Source organism: Protopterus annectens, chromosome 12.part0 (genome assembly GCF_019279795.1).
Source record: "Protopterus annectens isolate FY-2018-M chromosome 12.part0, PAN1.0, whole genome shotgun sequence".
Classification (NCBI taxonomy): domain Eukaryota; kingdom Metazoa; phylum Chordata; order Ceratodontiformes; family Protopteridae; genus Protopterus; species Protopterus annectens.
The window spans coordinates 1,249,789,247-1,249,814,635 of NC_056746.1; the positions used below are offsets into that span (position 1 = coordinate 1,249,789,247).

Here is a 25,389-nt window from a genome sequence, read left to right on the forward strand (position 1 = left end):
TATCCTTGTAACCTTAGATGTGAATTATTTTTTCACAGTCATCCCTAATGACCTATGAGGTAACAATGTTAGAATGTTTCTTGTGTCTGAAACGACACTTTTGGATTCAAAGGTTTATTTGTACTTTATTACACTTGATTTTGGAGAATAATGTTTTTACTTTTGAAACTGAGTACTTTCTGCAGAAACTAGGGGTTGCTATGGGGACAGCGTGTGCTAACTCATATGCGAACCTAGTTCTTGCTCAGTGGGAGAAGCAATCCATCTCCTCCAGCACTTTTTTTGTTAATTATGTGAAGTTCTACAGGTGTTTTGTGGATGAGATCTTTTTTGTTTGGCAAGGACCATCCCATATTTTAAATCAGTTTATTGATTATTTGCAGAACACAACATCTTATCTTAGTTTTACTGTGCACAGCTCTGTGGTAAGCATTGAGTTTCTAGATGTATTGATTAACATTAATGATTTAGGTGCCTTATCTACAGTATGTATAGGAAGCCTTGTAAGAAAAATAATATTTTACACAACACTAGTATGCATCCCCGACACCTTGCCAGAAATGTGGTTAAGAATCAGGTTCTTTAGCCCTAAAAAAGGTCTTAGACACCTTATACATTGAATTATTGGAATGGGGATAGAGCATAGGAGTAATAGAGCGGGCTACTGAAGAGGTCAGCATGAAAGGAGTTACACTCTATTTTTCCAGAAGGCCTGAGATGCAAAAAACTGATCCACAATCTGTCAATAAGTTTGATAAGAACAGAATAGTTCAGACCTACTCTAACAATATTAATTTTGTATGTGACATTATGAAGAAGAATTAGCCAATTTTAATGAGGGATGAAAACATAAGCAGAATTATTGGTGACACCCCACAGTTTGTTTTTAGGAATAATAAAACCCTAAAATAACGCTTGTGTTGCAAACAATCCAGGCACACCAGGATACAATCTGAACATCAAGGTACCTATGCCTGTAGATCCTGCAAAGCATGTAGGTTTATTTGGTCTACCACTTCTATTGTTCATCCTAGAATACATAAGGAGATTAATTTGTTTCTCTGCTGATTGTAATTGTAAAAATCTTGTTTACATGGCACAATGTATAGTATGTGAAATGTTCTATGTTGGGAAGGGGTACCTTGAAGGAACATATACTGGAACATGTTATTGACATACGGAATGTTAAACTTAATAATGCACTAGCTAAGCATGTGTCAGAGCTTGATGAAACTCATAAATTTAAGTTTTTAGTTCTGCAGCAATGAAATGTCAATACTAGGGAAGGTGGCATTATTAATAAAACTGAATTCCTGGAATTGAAATGGATTTTAGATTTTAGAGCAGATGTATTTCCAAGGATAAACAATGCTATTTCTTCAAAGCCTGCCCTAAAAAGGAGAGGCTTGAATCATTGATGAATGCCATGTGATCATAATCTGTATCTGATTGGTTAAGGGTTGTTTATAAAATGCCTTGTTGCAGCATATGTTTTATGGTCTGAAGAAGCGATAGTTTCGCGAAAGCACTCATCTGTTTTTATCTATTTTATTAAAGTTTATTTTTTATACATCCACTTCAGCCTACTGGACATTTTTGGCTTACATATTATTTATTATTTTGGATTTGTCTTGGTCCTGGTATGCTTTTTTTATTGTTAGGTTTTTGTTAATACCTCTTCAAGTACCATTGTTAAGAGGTCATTGAATTCAGGTGAAAAGATGTTAGAATATTCAAAAAAACCCTCAGTTGCCTGAATCTCACTATCATGTGAGATACTAGGTTGTAGAAATGTGACATCTGAAGAGTGCATAAAATAATTGGTTATCTATAAAGATATCATCCTAAATGTTCGAAACCTCAACTTGATCATTTAGGCTAGAGGATTCTGCCTTGGTTTAGCTGCCATGAATTATTATCAGTTTATAGATTCCAGAAAAATATATACAGGAAAAACTAATCTTGTGATGGGATTTATTTAGAGTTTCAAGTATCCTTACAAAGTCATAGTAGCTTGTTGTTACTGACTGCTCTAGAGACATTTTCTGATGTTGAAGTATAGGTTCATAGGTAGGTACTAGGCTATCTGCCCGAAGGCATTTGTAAGCCTAGCCAGAATGTGTTGGCTTTCGCCGCCCCTTAGATTAGTTCCCTGTGCCTCTGTCCAGCAGAGCCACTGAAGTGATCCCCGGGGTAAACTTTCTGTTTCCCATCCACTCGTTAAGGTTTCTCTTGAAGATTGTTTGTGAAGAGCTCTGCCTAATGTAGATTGGAATCTTGTTCCAAAACATGGGAAGTCTCTGGGACAAGACTCTATCACTCCAGCACGTCCTATTTATTGTTGTGATGAGGTTTAGATCCCTAGAACGTTTGACTCGAGGGGATATGGTTTTCTTTAGGTGGAGCATGTCCATCAATTCTGGAATGGACATGGCCTTGGATGCTCTAATTTATATCCAGTGCCTCCATCCACCCTTAACATTCAGACTTAAGGTGTCAACATTTTCCAATTCAGAACTGATCAGAACTACTTCATTGGCTGAAAATGATACAAGTGACTTATTTTGATGGCAATGTGTTCAATAATCATGTAGAATTACTTAGTGTCACAAAACATTTGAGAAGAAAGAGAATGGATTCAGTACATTGCAGCTGGTTTTGTTGCAAATGTTGTGCTCAGTTTTTCTGGATGCAGTGAGGAAGGAAAAAGGTAATGGTGGAACTTACTTTTCTTTATTACTTTTTCCTTTTCTCCAAGTTTGTAAATATATATATATATAGATATATATATATATATATATATATATATATACATATTATATATATATATATATATATATATATATATATGTGTGTGTGTGTGTGTGTGTGTGTGTATATACATATGTACATTTATATATATACATATATACATATATATATATATATATATATATATATATATATATATATATATATACATAACTAGATATATATAGATACACAGATATATACATATGTGTAGGTAAAATTAATTATAGGTATAATTAATTAAATCAAAATGCACAAATGTCAGCATTACTAAAATTTATGACAAAATATCAAGAAAGCAAATATTGTCCCATCACTACGCATGCACTGAGGTCTACCTTTAGAGCATGCAAACAAAACCATCGAAAACATAGTTTTATGCTGAGGACATCCCAGTGCACCCCCTTATGTGGGGTCTGCAGTCCCTGTTAATTATATATAGTAACTCCAAGATCACACACTCCCTTGTTTAGCATTATTTAGTTATGTTTTTATTGTCATTACTAAGAAATGCTATTTTCTCTGGAGTTAGACAGAGGCTTACCTAGGGCAGGGCAAGGGGGGCAAATCCACAGGGTGTGTTAGGGGGTTACCATTGGCAGATGCCAATTAAGTGGTACAGCTTTCAGGGCTGAAGAGTTTTTGTACTCTAAGTTATGTAACTGTAGCAAGCCACTTGTTACATTTGTAGCAAAATACATATTAGGGCCTTTTTTTTTTGCGCCATCATCTTAAATATGTGAGGGGTGCCTGAATGGAGAACTAGAATGGGCACCAGAATACTTAGCTACATCTTTGGCATTAGATATTTCTTATCTGGACTATATGAAATTGTGATTATCATTGTAAATCCTGTTTTTGTTTCAGTTTTTTTGTGTGTTTCTTTCTAAGTGCTTGTCAGCACACTGCTTCACTTTTCAGGCTGATACAAATTGTCCTTCTTACTGGGAAGAAAACATAATATATATATATATATATATATATATATATATATATATATATATAGAGAGAGAGAGAGAGAGATGTTTTCATTATGCAATATTCTTCATACAGGATCTTGCTTATTGTTTTAAGGCAATATTTGCTGTGCTATGTATATATATATATATATATATATATATATATATATATATATACATATATATATGTATATATATATATATATATATATATATATATATATATGTATATGTATGTAGCATATGTTTATGTATTAATTCATCTTCACATTAACAGTCTGTGGTTTGGGATATTGGCTTATATTTGTAATCACTAATATAGCCAGTTGCTGGTATAGAAGAGGGTTCTAGAATCTGAACACAATAGTGTGAGCCTCCAAAGAAGTCTATATTCACGTGGAGCACATGAATTCTTCCAAACTACACAACCAAGTGTTTCCAAATACCTGCAGCATATAAAGTGATTAGGTAACGCTGCCAAAAGTAATACTTATGATTCTCTGAAGAGTACTGACTGGTAATGTCAGAGGACACTGGATTTTGTAAACTGCGTTTTCTGTTTATTTAAGCAGAGCAGACTGCACTTGTAATGAGCCCAGCATAAGCTGTGAGTGACAGGAGAATATTAGGAAGTTTATAACACAATGTTTTTGTAAAGAGGGAAAGGTGAAGAAATGGAAGAAGAATAAGGTAAAATATGACTATTGTTTCTTGTGAAACACTGTACTACAGTCAATGCATATATTTTGAAAGCTATAACATTCTGAAAGTAGTCTGTATAGAAAGGCAAAATGTATTTAATGTCTAAAGCTAAACAGGAAAATATATTGTAGCTTGCTAGTAAGTTGTTACCTATGGCATTAACTATTAATACCTGCACAAATAAACAAATTGCTTTCTGAAATACAGGAATTTAAAGAGCAATGAACATGTTTTCACAAGGAACTCTAGCTGTAGTTGAAATTAATAAAAATCATTGCTAAGCTGTATTTGGCTTTGTGCTTTCTATGTTGCATTGGAAAATATTTTTTTAGACTTAACATCTTCTAGGTCTGCAAAGAATTCTAGCATAATGTTTAGCATTTATTTTTTCTTCTTGAGAAAACAAGTTTGCCCATTTCTGTTCCACTGTTATTTTAAGCAAAACTTAGAATATATGAAGTTAACATTTAAATTTATACTGAACCTATTCGTGACTTAAAACAATATTTTCCTAACCCTAGATACAAGAGGCGATCCATTCAGAGGGTTCATTCTATGATTCTAATCATCACATACCCCTGATCAACCGACCAGGGATGCTACCCAGTGCATTCAGCCAGTCCAAGCTGATCTCCCAGATGGGTGAAAGAAGTGGTGTTACCCATGGTTCCCCCTCACCCCCAGGGAGTAAATCTGCCACACCCTCTCCCACCAGCTCCACCCAAGAGGAGGAGACTGACTCACATTCTAAGGTATGTGCAGAAGTAATATTTTTCTTTTAAAAATTACAAAAGGCCATTTTATAAAGCTTATATTCCTTATTCTAAGTTTTGTTTTGGAAGTAAAAGAAGCAGAGTATTAACTTGACAGCATCTTATGTGAAAAGAAATAATGACAGTGAATGCCTGGATCAAGCATTTGTTTTGTTTTTAGAACTGTTTAAGACATGTATTTATTTCCTTAATACATTTTCATCATGTAAAAATTACCAAAACAAAAGTTTGTAAATGAACCAGCCCTGACTGTACATTGTAATTGTTTATAGTGCATATATGTACAGTTGGTCAGCTGAAAGTTTAATACCATTATGTTTTCTGTATTAATACTGTATATTAATATACAGCAAAAGCTTTTTGTCTGTGCATTCTTGTTTTCTGTTGATCAACAGCTGCTTTGTTTAGTAGCATGTGAGATGATCTGATGGTGCTGTGGTGCCTTTTACTATGGCTTGAGTGTTTAGACTGAATGTATACTATCCTTTGTGTAATTTCTTAAAGCAAATGTAACAGTCTAGTTTTCAACAAACACACTGAGGGAAACACACATGACCCTATGTGCTACAATAGTGCAGACAAGAAAATGATTGGGTAAAGATAATGTCAGTCATTACAGAAAAACTGTGTATCTGTCCTATGGAAAATTATTCTTAGAGAATATATTGCTGCTTCTAAAAAGCACAATATGATTAACAATTTCTTAATTACTTCTCAGCTTTAAAGTTTGGATTTTATGTACATGCAAATGAACTCTATCTTACAAAACTGATAACTTCTGAGATATTTTTATTGACATGACTACTAAAATGGTACCTTTAATAAATACTAGATAAAGCCAAGAGTCACAGCCATCCACAATCTGTTTTTTGGACTTGAGAAGTTATGTCATTGCTACGCTGGGGGTGATAAGTTTGTGATAGATGGCTGAGCATTACTGTAATTTAATTTGTGTTTATTTGGAAATATTTTCATGTCAGAGGTTAAGTTAAAATCCTTGGAGTGAGTGACCCTCATGCAGTTTGATTTATGAATATGTAGCATTGCCATCAGAGCCGGATCAGAGGCTGCTCTGTAACCAGGCACAGGTCACCCCCTTAGCAACCTGTAGGAGACAGACTACAGTGACAGGATCTTCAGTCTTTCTGCGTATGACTTGTTTTGTGTACCCTGTAATTTCTTGGTGAGAAACCTACGTGGTCTCTGCAATCATTACAGATGTCTGTTGAGGTACATGCAAAAGGGAGCATTGTACTCAATTATTGATCTGATGAGGGCCGAGTACAATGGCATTATAACATCCTTAGATCTAGATGTGATACCTTTACTTATAAGAGTTGCCACATAGAAGGATTTTCTTAATACTCTGATACATGGTGGCCAAAGTTCAGCTTGCTTTCAACCTGAGTACCCAGATCACATACCACTGGGTCTACACTTAGAGGGTTGCTGTCTATAATGTGATTAGCAGGGACGTCAGCTTTCCCAAAGGGAGTAATAATGGGGTCTATATTATATCAGCGAACGCTTAAAAAAGCGAACGCTGATTGATCGACCTTCTGTAAGCGAAAGCTTACAATCTCAAACTGTCAGATCAGCGATTTTTTTTCCTAGGGAAAAAAATCGCTGATCCAAAACACATACACACAACACAAGCACACCAAACAAACAGAAATCCACACACATACACCTAAAATCTGACACCTAACCCTACACTAAACTATGCACACACCACTAACTATCCACTTACCTTAACCCAAACCCTAACCCTAAGGTCTGTCACTATCACACACTCACTTCACCCGCTCCCTAACCCTAACTCACCTAAATCCACCCTAACCCTCATGTCCACACAATCGCACACATACCTAACCTGAGCCCTAACCCTAACTCACCTAAACTACCCTAACACTCACATCCACAGAATCGCACACTTACCTGAATCCGACCCGTAACTTTCCACCACAGCACTGAAAATACTGAAGCAACAGAAATGGACAACTGAATTCTTTCCCTAGGAAAAAATTCGGGTTTCTGCTGCTTCGATATTTTTCACTTTCGCTAAAATAAGGTTGATCAATCAGCGTTCACTTGTTTAAGCATTTGCTGATCTAATATAGACCCTAATAATGCATTTTTTTTTGCATTTAGCTTTAATCTGCAGGTTTAGCACCAGTCATTTGTCTGTGTTAACCCTGTTTGTAGTATATTAACATCACTGGGGGACTATGATTGCTCCCCAGCTTGCAGTCATAAGTGAACTTGGTCAGCCACAGGCCACCCAAGTTTGCCTGGACTTCTGAGAAATAAATTACAAACAATAAAGGGCTCTGAATAGAACCCTATGGTACACCATTGGTGACTGGTCTTTTGCTAGAGGTAAAGTCACCCACTTTGACGGTATGTGGCCTGTTGGTGAGCCAGTTTGCTAACCATCTGTTAATGTAGGGGTTAATTACCAACTTGGGAGAATTTTTCTATAATACCTGAGTGAGGGATTGTGTAAAATGCCTTTGCTAGGTCAAGATAAGTGGTATGAACTGTCTTTCCCTCATGCAGGTCCTTGGTGACTTTTTTGAAGACGTCAACCATGTTTAATAGGCATGATCAACCTTTAACAAATCCAAATTGGGTTGGGTCCAGAGTTTGAAAATTGCCTGTACTAACCATATTATTTTCATGTTATCTATGTAAAAACTGTAAGTACAACTATATCCAATAAAACAATTCAGATTTTGCTTTGCATTTCCCAAAAAAGAACATGAGTGTATCAAACTCTTTTTCATGACTCGTAAGATGTGATTAAAAAGCCTCCTGTAGTCAACTTGAGAATTAAGTATAGGAGCATACTACTGTAATTTTATGTCTTTCTTTTGAGACCAAAGCAAAACGAAGCAGCCCCATGCATGTATGGCAACTGTACGCCCCCAAAACAGTGAAATCCAAATAACAAAACGAGAGGCCAGCAGACTATGGAAAATCAGTATTTAATAATGACATGAAAGCAAAGAGCAATAACAGACTGGTTTTGGTTATAAAAAACACATAGCCTTCATCAGTGTCAATACAAAAACAATAACTTCTTTGCTCAATGTTATAATCAATTATATACAGATGTAGGGCAAACTTCTATTCACTTATGGTTATGCATATCTGAACACTCCAGTGACATCAGAACAAAAAAACCTAGTAATGCCCTTTATAAACATTCATTGACACACAGGAACGCAAACTTTAGATTTACTGTTATAGATAGGATCACTGATAATAGGACTAATAAAGCTGGATGGCACTTTGTACTAAACACCAAGGAAAATAAGTGGATTATTAAGTTGGGTGGTTTATTTCCACCAGGTCTCAATGAGAATTTTTGAATGACCAATGACAGGTTGAGTATAAAATTGAACAATGCAGTTATTGTTTTTGTATTGACACTGATGAAGGCTATGTGCTTTTTATAGCCGAAGCTGGTCTGTTGTTGCTCTTTGCTTTCATGTCATTATTAAATACTGATTTACCATAGTCTGCTGGCCTCCCGTTTTGTTATTTGAATTTCTTTTGAGACCACCATATTATACCAAGTTGCAGTCACAACAAGTGTGCATGTGAGACTAAATACATTGCATTACTTAAATATGTGGCTTCTGATTTTGATACTGGTTGACACTATTTTTCATAGAGATTTTTTGATAGGTTGGAAAATAAGTGTTGACCTAGTTGTTTGTTAATATTTCAGATTAATAAGGTATAATCTATTTAGTTAATGCATTTAATGCACTTAGGTATAAATATGTTTATGGCAGATTATGAGTGCTTGAACTAGCCAGTCTGTCTTGTTATGTAAGTACTGCCTCTTATATGTTGATGCTTTATTACCGTTATCAACCCTTATGACATCATAACTTCCCAAGGAAGGCTGCTGTATATATTTGTCATCATAGCTGTGACAAAACACTTTTCTCCATTTTTGTTCAAATGTAGATCCTCTGAATTTAGGCTGTATTATCTTGTACATATCTTTTAGGAAAGACCACGTTTTGGATTCTGTTGATTCACTCAGTCTACTTAAAAATGATGAATGTTTTTGATCTTTTTGCTGGTTTCATAAGGAGACAGAACTTCTGTCTTATCATGAAGTAACTTTACCACTGATAGTTTTCACTTGATTATGTCACAGTTTCGATACATTTTCAAGTGTTATTATTGTTCTTTACTTATATATTTTGACTAATAAAAGGAAGTCATACTAGAACCCATAACAGAAGTGAAAGAATTCACTACAGAAATATTAGCAGTGTAGGGCCCTATACTTTGCAGTAAATAGATACATAGCCATTTAATTAAATAAAACAATATCCTGGTGACCCGCGTCTGAGTCATCAACTTACATATTACTGTACAACTCTGATCATGTGCTTTGAATAGATCACCACTCCTGAAATATACCTGTGTAGGGTCACATGTATCTTGTGGTCCTTATCAGATTAATGAAATAAATAAAAATGAAAACTGCACTATGGATGTACTTTATGTGTTATATTAATATTCCATTTCCTCAAAAATGCTGCTGTCACTGTTAAATAATGATTTATACATCATTGCATCTGGGCCATAAGTTATCATCAACTTCATGATTGCTAAAGTTATTTGTCCCCAGCTCAGAAATGCATCTGTGGTTTTATTCTAATTTCAGCTAAAACCCACCATGCAGCCAGAGTTCTCATCCAGACATATTTTAAATTATTTTCTATGGGAACCAAGGTAACTGTTGCAAATTATCCAGATATCAACCCATCAGTATTCAATAAAAATGAATGGTTTCTTTAATCCTTACAGGGACTACCTTCTATGTCTGCTTATCACCCACTTAAAACTAGTTACATTCAACTAAAATATAAATGAGTGGCTTGACTTAACTTCAGAACTCCAAAACAAGTACACCTCTCCCCAAAGTGGGCTCCTTGTCCAAGGCAGTGTTGAACATCATGGCCTGATATAATTCTTCCCTTCCCTTAGACCATCATGTAGCACTTTATATAATTATTTAATACATTTGCAAAGCAACTCATCCTGATCTAAGGCCACTACAATTTCTCAACCCACTTTGCTGTTTCAGATAACTGTCTGTCAGATGCTTTTTTATTTCTCTAAATGTTTTGTGTTTCTAATATCATGTAGGGAATATACCTCATTCCTAAGTCAGAGCATTATTGAAGTTCATGAGATTAGCTTTGATTTAGTATCTGATGTTTCACAACACTGCTGTCCTCTGCACCCCCAATGTAATTGCCTTCTTCTGTACGTCATAAGGGGTTCCATGTATTGGTAGCATATTTAAGTATGGTTGCAATTTTTTTTTATTATTCCTTTTGCCTGAACGTCTACTGGAGCTATCTGATGATCTTTCTTCCACATTGCCTTTGTTTCTGCATGTAAATCAGGGTACTTTATGACTTTAGATGTCTCAGTATATAAAGCACTATAATCACTATGTGTGGCAATTTTAGTGGTTACCATTACTTTTCCCAGTTTTTCTCAGACTAATATATGTATTTTTTCTTGCATCTATTTTTAAATTAGTATTTGATGATCCCATGGAATATGAGCCTCATCACTGTAAATTATGCTTTGTGGTTCATGCATACCTTTCAACTGTCCAGAACTTTGCAGAATGTCTAGATTTTTGTCTCATATATTTAACCTATTTTTCATAAAATTGTGGTTTTCTGGTAGATCACTGGCAAATCATTGAGGAATGAAGTCAGAAAATAATGAAAGATGTTTGAGTTTCAGACTTCATGTCTTTTCAGAAAATTCATGTTAATGCAAAACCTGTTAGTCTTATCAACTTTCTAAGTTTGTGAGAGCAATATTTAAAAAGCATCCCTATCTTTGGGCCTTTGCCCCCCCCATTATTTATGACTTTGTCCAGATTTCTTACTCTAAGAAGTTGAGAGGTATGGGTTCATGTTTCCGGTGCTTCTCAGCTACTTCTGTATTAGTGTTTGCACAATCCCCTGTGCAACAGTCTTTCCACATTATTGCACCTTTCAATGTACCGATCTTTACCCACCAATAAAATGTGCAACTGTTGCAAGTTCTGTTTTACAGAAACAACATTTCTCTGCTTCTTCTGCTGTTTCTATAGAATTTGTGAGAAAACATATATATAGCTCATTATCATCAACCACCATTATTAGCGTTTCGTCTTTTGATTTGAATTTACTTTTCTGTAACCATTGCTTTGTCAAACCTTGGCTAACATGTGGTTGTTCTAGGAGTTTTTTATACTTGACACTATATTTGTGGACTTTCTTTCTTTCTTTTTCTTTCTTTCTTTCTTTCTTTCTTTCTTTCTTCTGCTTCTTCCGGTTCTTTTCTTTATATTCTTTATTTTGGTTTTTGGTACTTTCAGTTACTGTCTGATTCATCTCTACTTCTGGTTTGATTTTTATTCCAACGCTGTTCCAAAATCCTTCTGCTAAACTACCCAAAGATGTCATCTTAGACTCCAGCCAGTATTTAAAGTTACTTGTGCAAATGTGGTAGGGGTATTTCTGAAGCTTAGAATGAGCATAGCAAATGCCCAATTCATAGAGGCTATTTATGCTAATGTGCTTAGCCTGAAAAATAATGAGATGCAAATGAGAAATGTTGTAAATTATAGTTTGCTGATGAGATGGTTTTGCAATTCGTAGTCCAACATACCTGTTGCACACACATCCATTGTTAAAATCATGCTTCACCTTCGATATTGGAGCTGCAATGCATAAACCAAGCAGCCCTTCCATAAAATGTCAGGGTATACACATGCACCAAAATGACACATTTACTCAAGTGACTTCTTTAGTAAAAATATCCAGGCATGCAGAGGCACCAACTTATCTCCCCTCACATCACATCTTTGTATTCTCCCTGAAAACTGAATTGATGCCAACGGAGTTTACAGTTATTTAGAAGAAAGGGCAATAAAAAAAGTCATATGGAACAAAGGATCAATTGTTGTTTAATATATTCATAGTGGAGAACTGTAAAAAGGGCAAAAATCTAAGTATAGCATGGATTGACTACATAAAAGCATTTGATGGTATCCCACATTCATGGATAAAAGAGTGCTTAAAAATGTATAAGATACACCCTACACTAATCGACTACATTATAGTGACCATGAAACATTGGCAGATCACTTTCCAATTAATCCATGATAAAGGACAAATTATTATACCAGGGATAAAAATTCAAAGGGGGATATTCCAGGGTGACTCTTTGTCACCGCTGCTGTTCTGCCTTGCCCGTAACCCATTAAACTGCTTACTTAACAGCTTAGGCTATGGCTATAATCTGGCTCGTAGAAGACAACAAAGTGTAAAGACTTCTCATCTTCTCTTTGTTGATGATTTAAAACTGTATAGCTCATCAGATGAGGAACTGAAAACACGACTGCAAGTTGTCAAAACATTTTCCCATGATATAAGAATGTTATTTGGTCTTGATAATTGTGCTAAAGCAACCTTTAAAGCAGGAAAACTGCATTGCCAGGAAAACATTAGTTTGGGACAAGAATGTGAGATAAAAGAACTTGAGCAAGAAGGAGTGTGTAAATATTTGGGAACTGATGAAGGAGCAACACTAAAACATGAACAAATGAGAATAAAATTTAGTAAAATACTTCAGAAAACTTAAATTAATCCTGAAAACAGCAGTGTCATCTAGGAATAAAATCCAAGGTATAAACCAGTTTGATCTTCCTGTCCTAACTTACAGTTTTGGAGTGCTTGACTAGCACCAGAATGTGTTGGATAGATTAGATAGGAAAATAAGAAGGGTGCTTCATTCTCACCAAATGATTTATAAAATTCAGTGCATACCAAGATTATATATTCCACATTCCGAAGGAGGGATGGGCCTCCTTGAAATTGATTACACGTATAGATCTGCAATCGTGGGACTCCACATATATTTGCTGACCTCACAAAACCCAAATGAAGTGAAAGTTTTGAAATATGAGGAGAATAAATCTAAGATGACTTCTCTGCTTAATCTAGCATAAGCATATTGGTGTCAAGCAGGAATGGAAATCAAACCAGAAGCAGATAAAAATCAGGTAGCAACTGAATGTGCCAAAAAAACAAAAGGAAGAATAAAAGGTGAAGGACCAGATGAGAAGGCAAGAAATGTGGAAAAAACATAAATATAGTGTCAAGTGTAGAAAACTTCCTGAAGAACTTCATGTTGATCAGGAACGAATGCAGGAATATTTAAGGAGAGGCAAATTCAAACCAAGAGATGAAAGGTTAATATTGGTGGCCCAAGATAGTGGGCTACGTACATGTTGGTTTACAAAGTCCATTGAACACATGGGAGAAACAGACAAATGTAGGTTTTGTAATACTGAATTGCAAACAGTTGCACACTTTGTTGCTGGTTGCGACATACTAATGGCAGAAGGATTGTATACTGAAAGGCATAGTAATGTGGCAAGACTGTTGCACTGGAGATTGTGCAAATATTATGGTATTGAAGTGGCTGAAAAACACTGGAAACATGAGCCACAAAGTCTACATCACATGGGATCATCCATTACCAACAGTTCAAAAGATAGATGCTAGAAAACCAGATATAGTGGTCCATGAAAAGAAGGCAAAAGTAGCATTGATCATTGAAATCACCACAGCCAGTGACTACAGTGTCCTGTGTACAGAGAGAGACACAAAGTTATAAAATATCAGGATTTGCAAGCAGAAACAAGAGCAATGTGGAAGAAAGCTACCCAGATAGTTCCAATAGTAGGAGCAACAGGTCTTATAAAGAAGAGTCTACAATCGTATACAGATATGCTACCAATACATGCAACTCCATATGAATTGCAGAAGGAGTTATTACTGGGCACACTGCGGGTGCTGCTAAGAGCATTACTGGCTGACATCAAAGAGTGAAACAATACTATTTTCATGAACTTTAATTATACTTTGACTTAGGAATGGGGTCCATTTCCATCATGGAATTAGAAATCCAAAATACTTGGAGAAATTAAAAAAAATGATGTTTACTGGCACAAGTCCAGGGCTATTTACACACTTAGTATGCAAATGAGTGCATTATAGAGTCATGTCTATGAAATGACGCATACGCATATGTGTAAAGCCCTTTAACAGGGTAGTAAATATCCCCCTGTCATTTATACATTAAGCTTTTTATACTTTTGCAATCGGAGTTGTGTTTACAGGAACTCCTTGCCATCTTCGTATACATCAAATGAAAGTATACAAACAACACAATCCACACGAATAGCAGATCAACTCCCCAACACTCGAGTCCTTGGATACCAACGAAACAAAGTCTTTATTGTACAAAAGAAAGACACTGGAGCTAATACACAGGGTTAAGCGCTTTCATCTGTCTGATCGCAGATTTCATCAGAACCATTGTGCTCCTACATTCCACAGTATTTAAAAGTATTTAGGCGCCAAAATGTAATTAGTTAATTGAATTCAATTAATAGTGTTGAGTTAGACTCCACTGTAAATAAATAAAATGTTAAAAATATGTTGAAAGCATTCTGAATTAAAATCATATGTATGTTGAAAAAACAATAATACATACAAACATCTAATACATTTCTTCACTATACTTACTCCTATGTAAACATATAAATAAATTGATCTATATAAATATAAATATATAAATATAAATATTAATCTATAAATATTAATCTATGTAAATAATTGTGTTTAAAATATGTTAAAACGTTAATAATACTTATGAAACTCCAATCTATTGCAATCAATCAATACACTGAATTGTTATGTTAATAGCCTGTACGCAATATAAAACTGGATAAATGCTTGTAATAAATCATACAGTTTGGTAGTTCAATAAATGTTCCAAACACATATTTGAATACACATACTAAGCTGTACAAAAAGTGTATACATACTATACCGGTATGTTAAAATGTACACAGGTAGTTCAAGGGTTAGCACTAGAGTGTATTGTGTACCCCTAATATCATACATACAGGAAGATGCCTGTAAAGGGAATGTGCTATGTGAGGTGTAAAATGTACGCTTTTAGTTTAATTCCAAAAAGGGTTTGATACTGATAAAATCATTTAAACCAGGTGGTGTAGTTGCATCAGTACATATTTGCCATTTGCTTTCTATCCATGACAGGTATGTCTTCCAATTCCCTCCTTTGTCACTGATCTCAACTTGGTCAATAATGGCAAACTTGAAACTGTGCTCATTCCCTTTTTCTGCAATGTGTTTACATAGGGCTTTTTTCGTATCACCCTTTTTTATCCTGTACATGTGTTCATAGATACGTGTCTTCAGTTTCCTCTCAGTTTTGCCTATGTAATAAGCTGGGCATTTTTTACAGGTAGCTATATAAACTATGCGTTGTGTATTGCAATTTCCGTTTTTGTACCATATGATGGTGTTCATAATGTTGTCTAACTTAATTTTGTATTCAGTGTCTATGTGTGCACATTGGTTGCATGTACCACATTTAGTTGTTCCTTTCTTTCTTTTATCACCTGTATCTCTTTTTATATATTCCATTATTCTTTTAATGTTGCTGCCCATTTTGAATACTGTGTCAATACTTGTTCCTACTATGTTCCCTATTGCTCCAGCTGTGTTGATTAACGGCCAATGTTTCTTCAATATTTCAATAATAGCACTGGAGAAAGGGTTGTAGGTAATCACACATACTCTTCTATCTCTTTCGTCCATTTTAGAAACAATGGACACTGTACCACACCCCAATAATGGTGTATACTTATGACCCCATTGGGCTTTAACGTATGAAGTGACATTCTCCAACAATTTCTTTGGGTACCCTCTGTCCGAAAATAATTTTGTAATGTTAACCAACTCATTAGTCATAATTTCCACAGTGGATGACATTCTTGCCGCTCTTATACTCTGTCCCTTAACTATATTCTTAAAAATATGTTTAGGATGGCAGCTGGTATAATGTATATAGTCGTTGGAGAAGGTAGGTTTCCTGTATATCCTTGAGGTAAAACCTGTTCCTGTGTTGCCTATCCAAGTATCCAGATAGGCAATACCTTCCTTGTCATGCTGAGAAGTGAATTTCAAAAATTGGGTGGTGTTATTGAGATAATCCATGAATGGGGCAATCAATTCTTGTGGTCCTGTCCAAATAATGAAAACGTCATCCAAGAATCTGGTATATAGACTGATGTGCTTGTAAAACTCACTAGGGAATATAAATAAATTCTCCCACTCGAGCATGACCAGATTAGCAAATATGGGAGCGCAAGCTGCTCCCATGGCTACACCTCGAGTTTGACGGAAATATTCACCTGCATGTGATATGTAATTATGTTCAAGTACAAGCCCCATCATGTCCATAATAAGATTCACTCTATCCCAGCTGCAGCCGGAATATTTACTTAAGCTGCTTTGAAAGTACTCCAAACCAATGGATGCTGGTATACTTGAAAATAAATCTTGCACATCTATTGTAAGGAAGGTCAGTTCTTTGTCCCATACATCCTTTGTAAGTTTGCTTAGAAAATCCAGGAATCCTTGACCATGTGATCCACCCTGGTATATATCTGCTTGGTCCAATGGTCTATAGTGGTTCCTATTTTGAAGGTTTTCGACCTAGATCCTGAAATAATGGGTCTAAATGGAGGGTTGTTCCTGTTCTTATGGATCTTAGGGATACCAATGATGTGGGCCATAATCGGATGTTCAGTTTTCAAAAAATCATATAACTCTGTTGTGATACGGTTATCAAGAAGATATTCCTCAAGAGTTAGGTCAATTCTTCTATATCCTGTATTTATTTGGTTGATAGATGTGTGCTCATAGTTCCCGACTCAAGTAGTATTTTATTAATTTCGTTGAGGTATAGTTGACTGGAATATATCACTATACCCCCTCCCTTGTCGGGTTTCATTATTCTGACTTCATTGTTTAATATGAGTTCATCCATACATCTTCTTTCCCCTACTGTAAGATTATCTGCAGGGGGTATGTATCTCTTGCTTTTATTGTTCGATTCCTTATAAAGGTGATAAATATCCTTACAAACCATTTTTTCGAAGCTAGCTACATTACTATTCATAACAGGAATATATGTGCTCTTTTTTACAAGTTTGTTTCTATTCTTTGTATGGTTATTCTTGCAGGCATCATCATTAAATTGAATAGCTAGGTTCAACCGTCTACAAAATAGTTTGATATCTTTAATTAAATCAAATAAGTTGAATTTTACCATCAGAATAAATTTCATTCCCTTACTGAATAGGGATATAAAGTCATCTGTGACTTTGATATTAGTGTAATTGTACACATTAAACCCTTGATAACTACTGATTGTGAGATTATTCTCAACACTCTCCCCTATCACCGGGGTTTCTGTAGAATTTTGTACTTTGTCTATCCTTTTGACATAATTGTCTGAAGTTTCCCCAAGTGTGTTGCGGGTATTCGTATCAGGGGAACCTATTAACTCAGATAAGTGTGTGGGGCATATATCAACTACAGGATCTTTATCTGTAAAAGCCACCTTTTTCTTTTTCTTTTTCTTAGAATGCTGAACATTCAAAAACATCTTTGTTGTTTTTTTGGAGCTGGATAATAACGTCCTCCCTGAAAATTTTCATCCTCATTTACTCTGTGATTCCTCTTTCTACCCTTCGTAGATACCACCTCAAACCTGTCTTTCTCATCAATGTCAAAGCGTGGCCAAATATAAGCTCTTTCACAACTATAGAGTTCCAAATCTCTCTCTATTTTATGCATTTTCCTATCGTACACATTCCTAACTTTCCCTTTCGCTAGGTTGAACTGGTTAGAGTAACAATCATACCAACGTTCAAAAATATCATCATGTATTATAGTTTCATTTAAACACTCCACTTCATGCAAAAGTTCATTCATCCTTAATTCATTGCATTTGATTAGTTGTTTCATGTAAGTAAACCCAAAATTATCAAACATTTGGTTAAAATCCGTAACAATATTAGGGTTTAACTTAATACCCAAAGGTAGTTTAAAAAATCTCAATCCCTTAGGTACTATATGTAAACTGAGACACTTCTCAAGATATGCATTGTCTATCCGTACACTCTTTAACTGCACTAATTTTTTGCCCAACAAATAAATTCTGTCTTTGATATCATCCTGTTTGTTAATATATTTATTAGGTCTTTCAGTGTGTTGCGATCCTGCCGCTGACACTGTTTTACTTTTAAAATCAAAATCATCTAACAAAAAATCATTAACCATATTGCCATTATTTTTTTCATTATAGTCCAAGGTTTGTTTGTAATTCCTTTTAGGGCTGGATAAATATTTGTTATAAACAGTACCTGTATTTTTGTTCTTAGCCATGTTGGCAACAGATGAATAAGTACGTATTTTGTCCTGGTGCAGTTTAGGGCGTGCACCCTTTCTCGTGTTCTCATCATTGGTATGGAATAGGCTAAAATAGAATGTGAAGTCTGCTTCCATAGAGATGTCTGCGGTGTTATCTCCTAAGTCGATTTGTCGCCTATCTCCATTAATAGAAGTCTTGCCCTGTCCATTCGGGATATCGCTCGAATTTGCACTGTCAATAGCTTCGTCCACAAGCACCAATTGTGCTGTGACAGTGCTATTAGAGTTTCTAGTTTTTCTGGAGTGGCCGATTGCCCTGCTGTCCACAACAGTCTCCGTTCTACTGTTGTTGGCAGATTTAGCGTTAACTCCGCTCACTAAAACCGCTTCAGTGAGCTTGTTGACTAATTCCAAAAGCCTATTGACGTCGCCTTGTAGTGATGTCATCTCAGTCCGGAGAGTACGGTATTCCTCAGAGCTCAATGAAGTGCTCGGGGTAGCCTCTTCTGCCATGTCAACGACTGGATAAAGCAAATGAAAGTATACAAACAACACAATCCACACGAATAGCAGATCAACTCCCCAACACTCGAGTCCTTGGATACCAACGAAACAAAGTCTTTATTGTACAAAAGAAAGACACTGGAGCTAATACACAGGGTTAAGCGCTTTCATCTGTCTGATCGCAGATTTCATCAGAACCATTGTGCTCCTACATTCCACAGTATTTAAAAGTATTTAGGCGCCAAAATGTAATTAGTTAATTGAATTCAATTAATAGTGTTGAGTTAGACTCCACTGTAAATAAATAAAATGTTAAAAATATGTTGAAAGCGTACTTATTCATCTGTTGCCAACATGGCTAAGAACAAAAATACAGGTACTGTTTATAACAAATATTTATCCAGCCCTAAAAGGAATTACAAACAAACCTTGGACTATAATGAAAAAAATAATGGCAATATGGTTAATGATTTTTTGTTAGATGATTTTGATTTTAAAAGTAAAACAGTGTCAGCGGCAGGATCGCAACACACTGAAAGACCTAATAAATATATTAACAAACAGGATGATATCAAAGACAGAATTTATTTGTTGGGCAAAAAATTAGTGCAGTTAAAGAGTGTACGGATAGACAATGCATATCTTGAGAAGTGTCTCAGTTTACATATAGTACCTAAGGGATTGAGATTTTTTAAACTACCTTTGGGTATTAAGTTAAACCCTAATATTGTTACGGATTTTAACCAAATGTTTGATAATTTTGGGTTTACTTACATGAAACAACTAATCAAATGCAATGAATTAAGGATGAATGAACTTTTGCATGAAGTGGAGTGTTTAAATGAAACTATAATACATGATGATATTTTTGAACGTTGGTATGATTGTTACTCTAACCAGTTCAACCTAGCGAAAGGGAAAGTTAGGAATGTACGATAGGAAAATGCATAAAATAGAGAGAGATTTGGAACTCTATAGTTGTGAAAGAGCTTATATTTGGCCACGCTTTGACATTGATGAGAAAGACAGGTTTGAGGTGGTATCTACGAAGGGTAGAAAGAGGAATCACAGAGTAAATGAGGATGAAAATTTTCAGGGAGGACGTTATTATCCAGCTCCAAAAAAACAACAAAGATGTTTTTGAATGTTCAGCATTCTAAGAAAAAGAAAAAGAAAAAGGTGGCTTTTACAGATAAAGATCCTGTAGTTGATATATGCCCCACACACTTATCTGAGTTAATAGGTTCCCCTGATACGAATACCCGCAACACACTTGGGGAAACTTCAGACAATTATGTCAAAAGGATAGACAAAGTACAAAATTCTACAGAAACCCCGGTGATAGGGGAGAGTGTTGAGAATAATCTCACAATCAGTAGTTATCAAGGGTTTAATGTGTACAATTACACTAATATCAAAGTCACAGATGACTTTATATCCCTATTCAGTAAGGGAATGAAATTTATTCCGATGGTAAAATTCAACTTATTTGATTTAATTAAAGATATCAAACTATTTTGTAGACGGTTGAACCTAGCTATTCAATTTAATGATGATGCCTGCAAGAATAACCCTACAAAGAATAGAAACAAACTTGTAAAAAAGAGCACATATATTCCTGTTATGAATAGTAATGTAGCTAGCTTCGAAAAAATGGTTTGTAAGGATATTTATCACCTTTATAAGGAATCGAACAATAAAAGTAAGAGATACATACCCCCTGCAGATAATCTTACAGTAGGGGAAAGAAGATGTATGGATGAACTCATATTAAACAATGAAGTCAGAATAATGAAACCCGACAAGGGAGGGGGTATAGTGATATATTCCAGTCAACTATACCTCAACGAAATTAATAAAATACTACTTGAGTCGGGGAACTATGAGCACACATCTATCAACCAAATAAATACAGGATATAGAAGAATTGACCTAACTCTTGAGGAATATCTTCTTGATAACCGTATCACAACAGAGTTATATGATTTTTTGAAAACTGAACATCCGATTATGGCCCACATCATTGGTATCCCTAAGATCCATAAGAACAGGAACAACCCTCCATTTAGACCCATTATTTCAGGATCTAGGTCGAAAACCTTCAAAATAGGAACCACTATAGACCATTGGACCAAGCAGATATATACCAGGGTGGATCACATGGTCAAGGATTCCTGGGATTTTCTAAGCAAACTTACAAAGGATGTATGGGACAAAGAACTGACCTTCCTTACAATAGATGTGCAAGATTTATTTTCAAGTATACCAGCATCCATTGGTTTGGAGTACTTTCAAAGCAGCTTAAGTAAATATTCCGGCTGCAGCTGGGATAGAGTGAATCTTATTATGGACATGATGGGGCTTGTACTTGAACATAATTACATATCACATGCAGGTGAATATTTCCGTCAAACTCGAGGTGTAGCCATGGGAGCAGCTTGCGCTCCCATATTTGCTAATCTGGTCATGCTCGAGTGGGAGAATTTATTTATATTCCCTAGTGAGTTTTACAAGCACATCAGTCTATATACCAGATTCTTGGATGACGTTTTCATTATTTGGACAGGACCACAAGAATTGATTGCCCCATTCATGGATTATCTCAATAACACCACCCAATTTTTGAAATTCACTTCTCAGCATGACAAGGAAGGTATTGCCTATCTGGATACTTGGATAGGCAACACAGGAACAGGTTTTACCTCAAGGATATACAGGAAACCTACCTTCTCCAACGACTATATACATTATACCAGCTGCCATCCTAAACATATTTTTAAGAATATAGTTAAGGGACAGAGTATAAGAGCGGCAAGAATGTCATCCACTGTGGAAATTATGACTAATGAGTTGGTTAACATTACAAAATTATTTTCGGACAGAGGGTACCCAAAGAAATTGTTGGAGAATGTCACTTCATACGTTAAAGCCCAATGGGGTCATAAGTATACACCATTATCGGGGTGTGGTACAGTGTCCATTGTTTCTAAAACGGACGAAAGAGATAGAAGAGTATGTGTGATTACCTACAACCCTTTCTCCAGTGCTATTATTGAAATATTGAAGAAACATTGGCCGTTAATCAACACAGCTGGAGCAATAGGGAACATAGTAGGAACAAGTATTGACACAGTATTCAAAATGGGCAGCAACATTAAAAGAATAATGGAGTATATAAAAAGAGATACAGGTGATAAAAGAAAGAAAGGAACAACTAAATGTGGTACATGCAACCAATGTGCACACATAGACACTGAATACAAAATTAAGTTAGACAACATTATGAACACCATCATATGGTACAAAACGAAATTGCAATACACAACGCATAGTTTATATAGCTACCTGTAAAAAATGCCCAGCTTATTACATAGGCAAAACTGAGAGGAAACTGAAGACACGTATCTATGAACACATGTACAGGATAAAAAAGGGTGATACGAAAAAAGCCCTATGTAAACACATTGCAGAAAAAGGGAATGAGCACAGTTTCAAGTTTGCCATTATTGACCAAGTTGAGATCAGTGACAAAGGAGGGAATTGGAAGACATACCTGTCATGGATAGAAAGCAAATGGCAAATATGTACTGATGCAACTACACCACCTGGTTTAAATGATTTTATCAGTATCAAACCCTTTTTGGAATTAAACTAAAAGCGTACATTTTACACCTCACATAGCACATTCCCTTACAGGCATCTTCCTGTATGTATGATATTAGGGGTACACAATACACTCTAGTGCTAACCCTTGAACTACCTGTGTACATTTTAACATACCGGTATAGTATGTATACACTTTTTGTACAGCTTAGTATGTGTATTCAAATATGTGTTTGGAACATTTATTGAACTACCAAACTGTATGATTTATTACAAGCATTTATCCAGTTTTATATTGCGTACAGGCTATTAACATAACAATTCAGTGTATTGATTGATTGCAATAGATTGGAGTTTCATAAGTATTATTAACGTTTTAACATATTTTAAACACAATTATTTACATAGATTAATATTTATAGATTAATATTTATATTTATATTTATATAGATCAATTTATTTATATGTTTACATAGGAGTAAGTATAGTGAAGAAATGTATTAGATGTTTGTATGTATTATTGTTTTTTCAACATACATATGATTTTAATTCAGAATGCTTTCAACATATTTTTAACATTTTATTTATTTACAGTGGAGTCTAACTCAACACTATTAATTGAATTCAATTAACTAATTACATTTTGGCGCCTAAATACTTTTAAATACTGTGGAATGTAGGAGCACAATGGTTCTGATGAAATCTGCGATCAGACAGATGAAAGCGCTTAACCCTGTGTATTAGCTCCAGTGTCTTTCTTTTGTACAATAAAGACTTTGTTTCGTTGGTATCCAAGGACTCGAGTGTTGGGGAGTTGATCTGATCTTCGTATACATGCTCACAGCCTGGGATTTGCAAATCCGCATGTTGGTGCTCTTTGCGGATCACCGCTATGAAAATGTGAAGCCCCGGACTGTGAATGCTGCCCCTCTTCTCTTCATACTTTAGAATTTTCACTGGATATAGTGAGGTCAGCAAATAAGTATGTAGTCTTAGAACTGCAGACCTACACAAGTAGTCAGTTTTTCAAGAGGAAAACACTTCATTCAGAGAGAGAGATAAGTAATCTTGGTATGCATTTTTTGAGGTCATTTGATAAGTATGCAACATTTTTCTTGTCCATGTGATTCAGTGCTGTTTAGGGTAAATAAATCACACCAAAGCTTAAAATTTGAGCAGGAAGAGCAAATTGATGTATAGCTTGGACTTTATTCCTAGATGTCAAAGTAGTTTTAATATTAGATTTAGCTTTTAAAGTATTCCTTACTGAGAGTTATTCTCATGTGTTCATGTTTTATTGCCCTTCTTCCCTTCTTCTATCCCCAAATATTTTTACACTGTGTCCTGCTCAAGTTCCTTTATTACACATCCCTGTCCCAGGTTGATATTTATTTTGGTGCTGAAGCTTTCTTTTTTATAAATGTTGCTTTTGCACATTTATCAAAACCAAACACCACTCTTATATCATTTGAGAAAGTTTTAAACACTTGTAGTTGTGTTCTCTAGTTCTCATCTGATGAACTATACAATGTAAATCATCCACAAAAAGTATATGACGTGTTTTTAAAGTAGATTGGCTTCTAGGAGTTAAACTGTAACAGTAACCTAATCTATTAAGTAAATAGCTTAATGGGTTAAGGGCAAGACAACATAGCAGCAAAAATAAAGAATCATCATGGAATATCTCCCTTTGAATGCTTATACCCGGGATTATAATTTGCCCTTTGTTATACCCTAGCTGCAAAGTGGTTCCCTCTGTTTCATAGTTAATGCAAATTAATTGATCAGTGTAGAATATTGAAGAATACTGGGTTTAATTTTTCAAGTCTTTTTGGTTTCTAACATCATGAAGGGAATGGACCTCATTCCTAAGTCAAAGTATAATTAAAATTCATGAATTGTTTCAATCTTTGATGTTAGCGAAACGTGTTCTTCCCAGCACCTGCAATTTGCCCATAATTGGCTCCTTCTGCAGTTCATACAGAGTTACATGTATCGGTAACATATCTAAATATGACTATAAATTCTTCTTTATGAAACCCATCGCTCCTACTCCTTTTGGAACGGTCTGGCTATCTTTCTTCCACATCACCCTTGTTTCTGCCCTCAAATCCTGGTACTGTAATTACTGGGTGTAGCAATTTTAATAATCAGTGTTACTTTCGTCTTCCTTGCATGGACTAGTATATCTGGTTTTCTCACATCGAATTTTTAACTGTTGGTAATAGGTGATCACACGCGATGTAAACTACTATAATGCTTGCTGTACGCTGATTTTTATAACTCATTTGATAAGCATGAAGCATTGTTCTTGTTTTCCTGTCCAACTGATTCAATACCATTTGGGGCCAGTCAATCACCCCAAAACTGTAAGTTGGAACAGTAAGAGCAAACTGGTTTATAGCTTGGACTTTGTTCATAGATGTCAAGGCTGTTTTCAGTATTAAGGTTAGTCTTCTAACATATTCCTTACTAAGTTTTATTTGCATTTGTTCATGTTTTACTGCTGATTTTTCGTCAGTTCCTACATATTTATACACTTCATCCTGCTCAAGTTCTTTTATATCACATTCCTATCCCAGACTGATATTTTCTTGGTGTGCAGCTTTCCTGCTTTAAAGCTTGCTTTTTACATTTATCAAGACCAAATGACATTCTCAATTCATCTGAGAAAGTTTTGACCATTTGCAGTTGTGCTTT

At 35.3% G+C, this 25,389-nt stretch overlaps 1 protein-coding gene across 3 annotated transcripts in view; it reads left to right on the top strand.

Annotated features, from left to right (window-relative positions):
• Positions 1–25,389, top strand: part of TOX2 (TOX high mobility group box family member 2) — a 1,557,917-nt gene that overhangs the window by 1,149,164 nt on the left and 383,364 nt on the right. For 2 of the 3 annotated variants that reach the window (XM_044090259.1, XM_044090258.1), the window contains exon 4: positions 4,973–5,203. The exons of the other annotated variant lie outside the window; for it this stretch is intronic. In XM_044090259.1, coding sequence (XP_043946194.1) covers positions 4,973–5,203 — 231 coding nt within the window. The remainder of the gene's footprint in view (positions 1–4,972; positions 5,204–25,389) is intronic. 3 annotated transcript variants of the gene reach the window in all.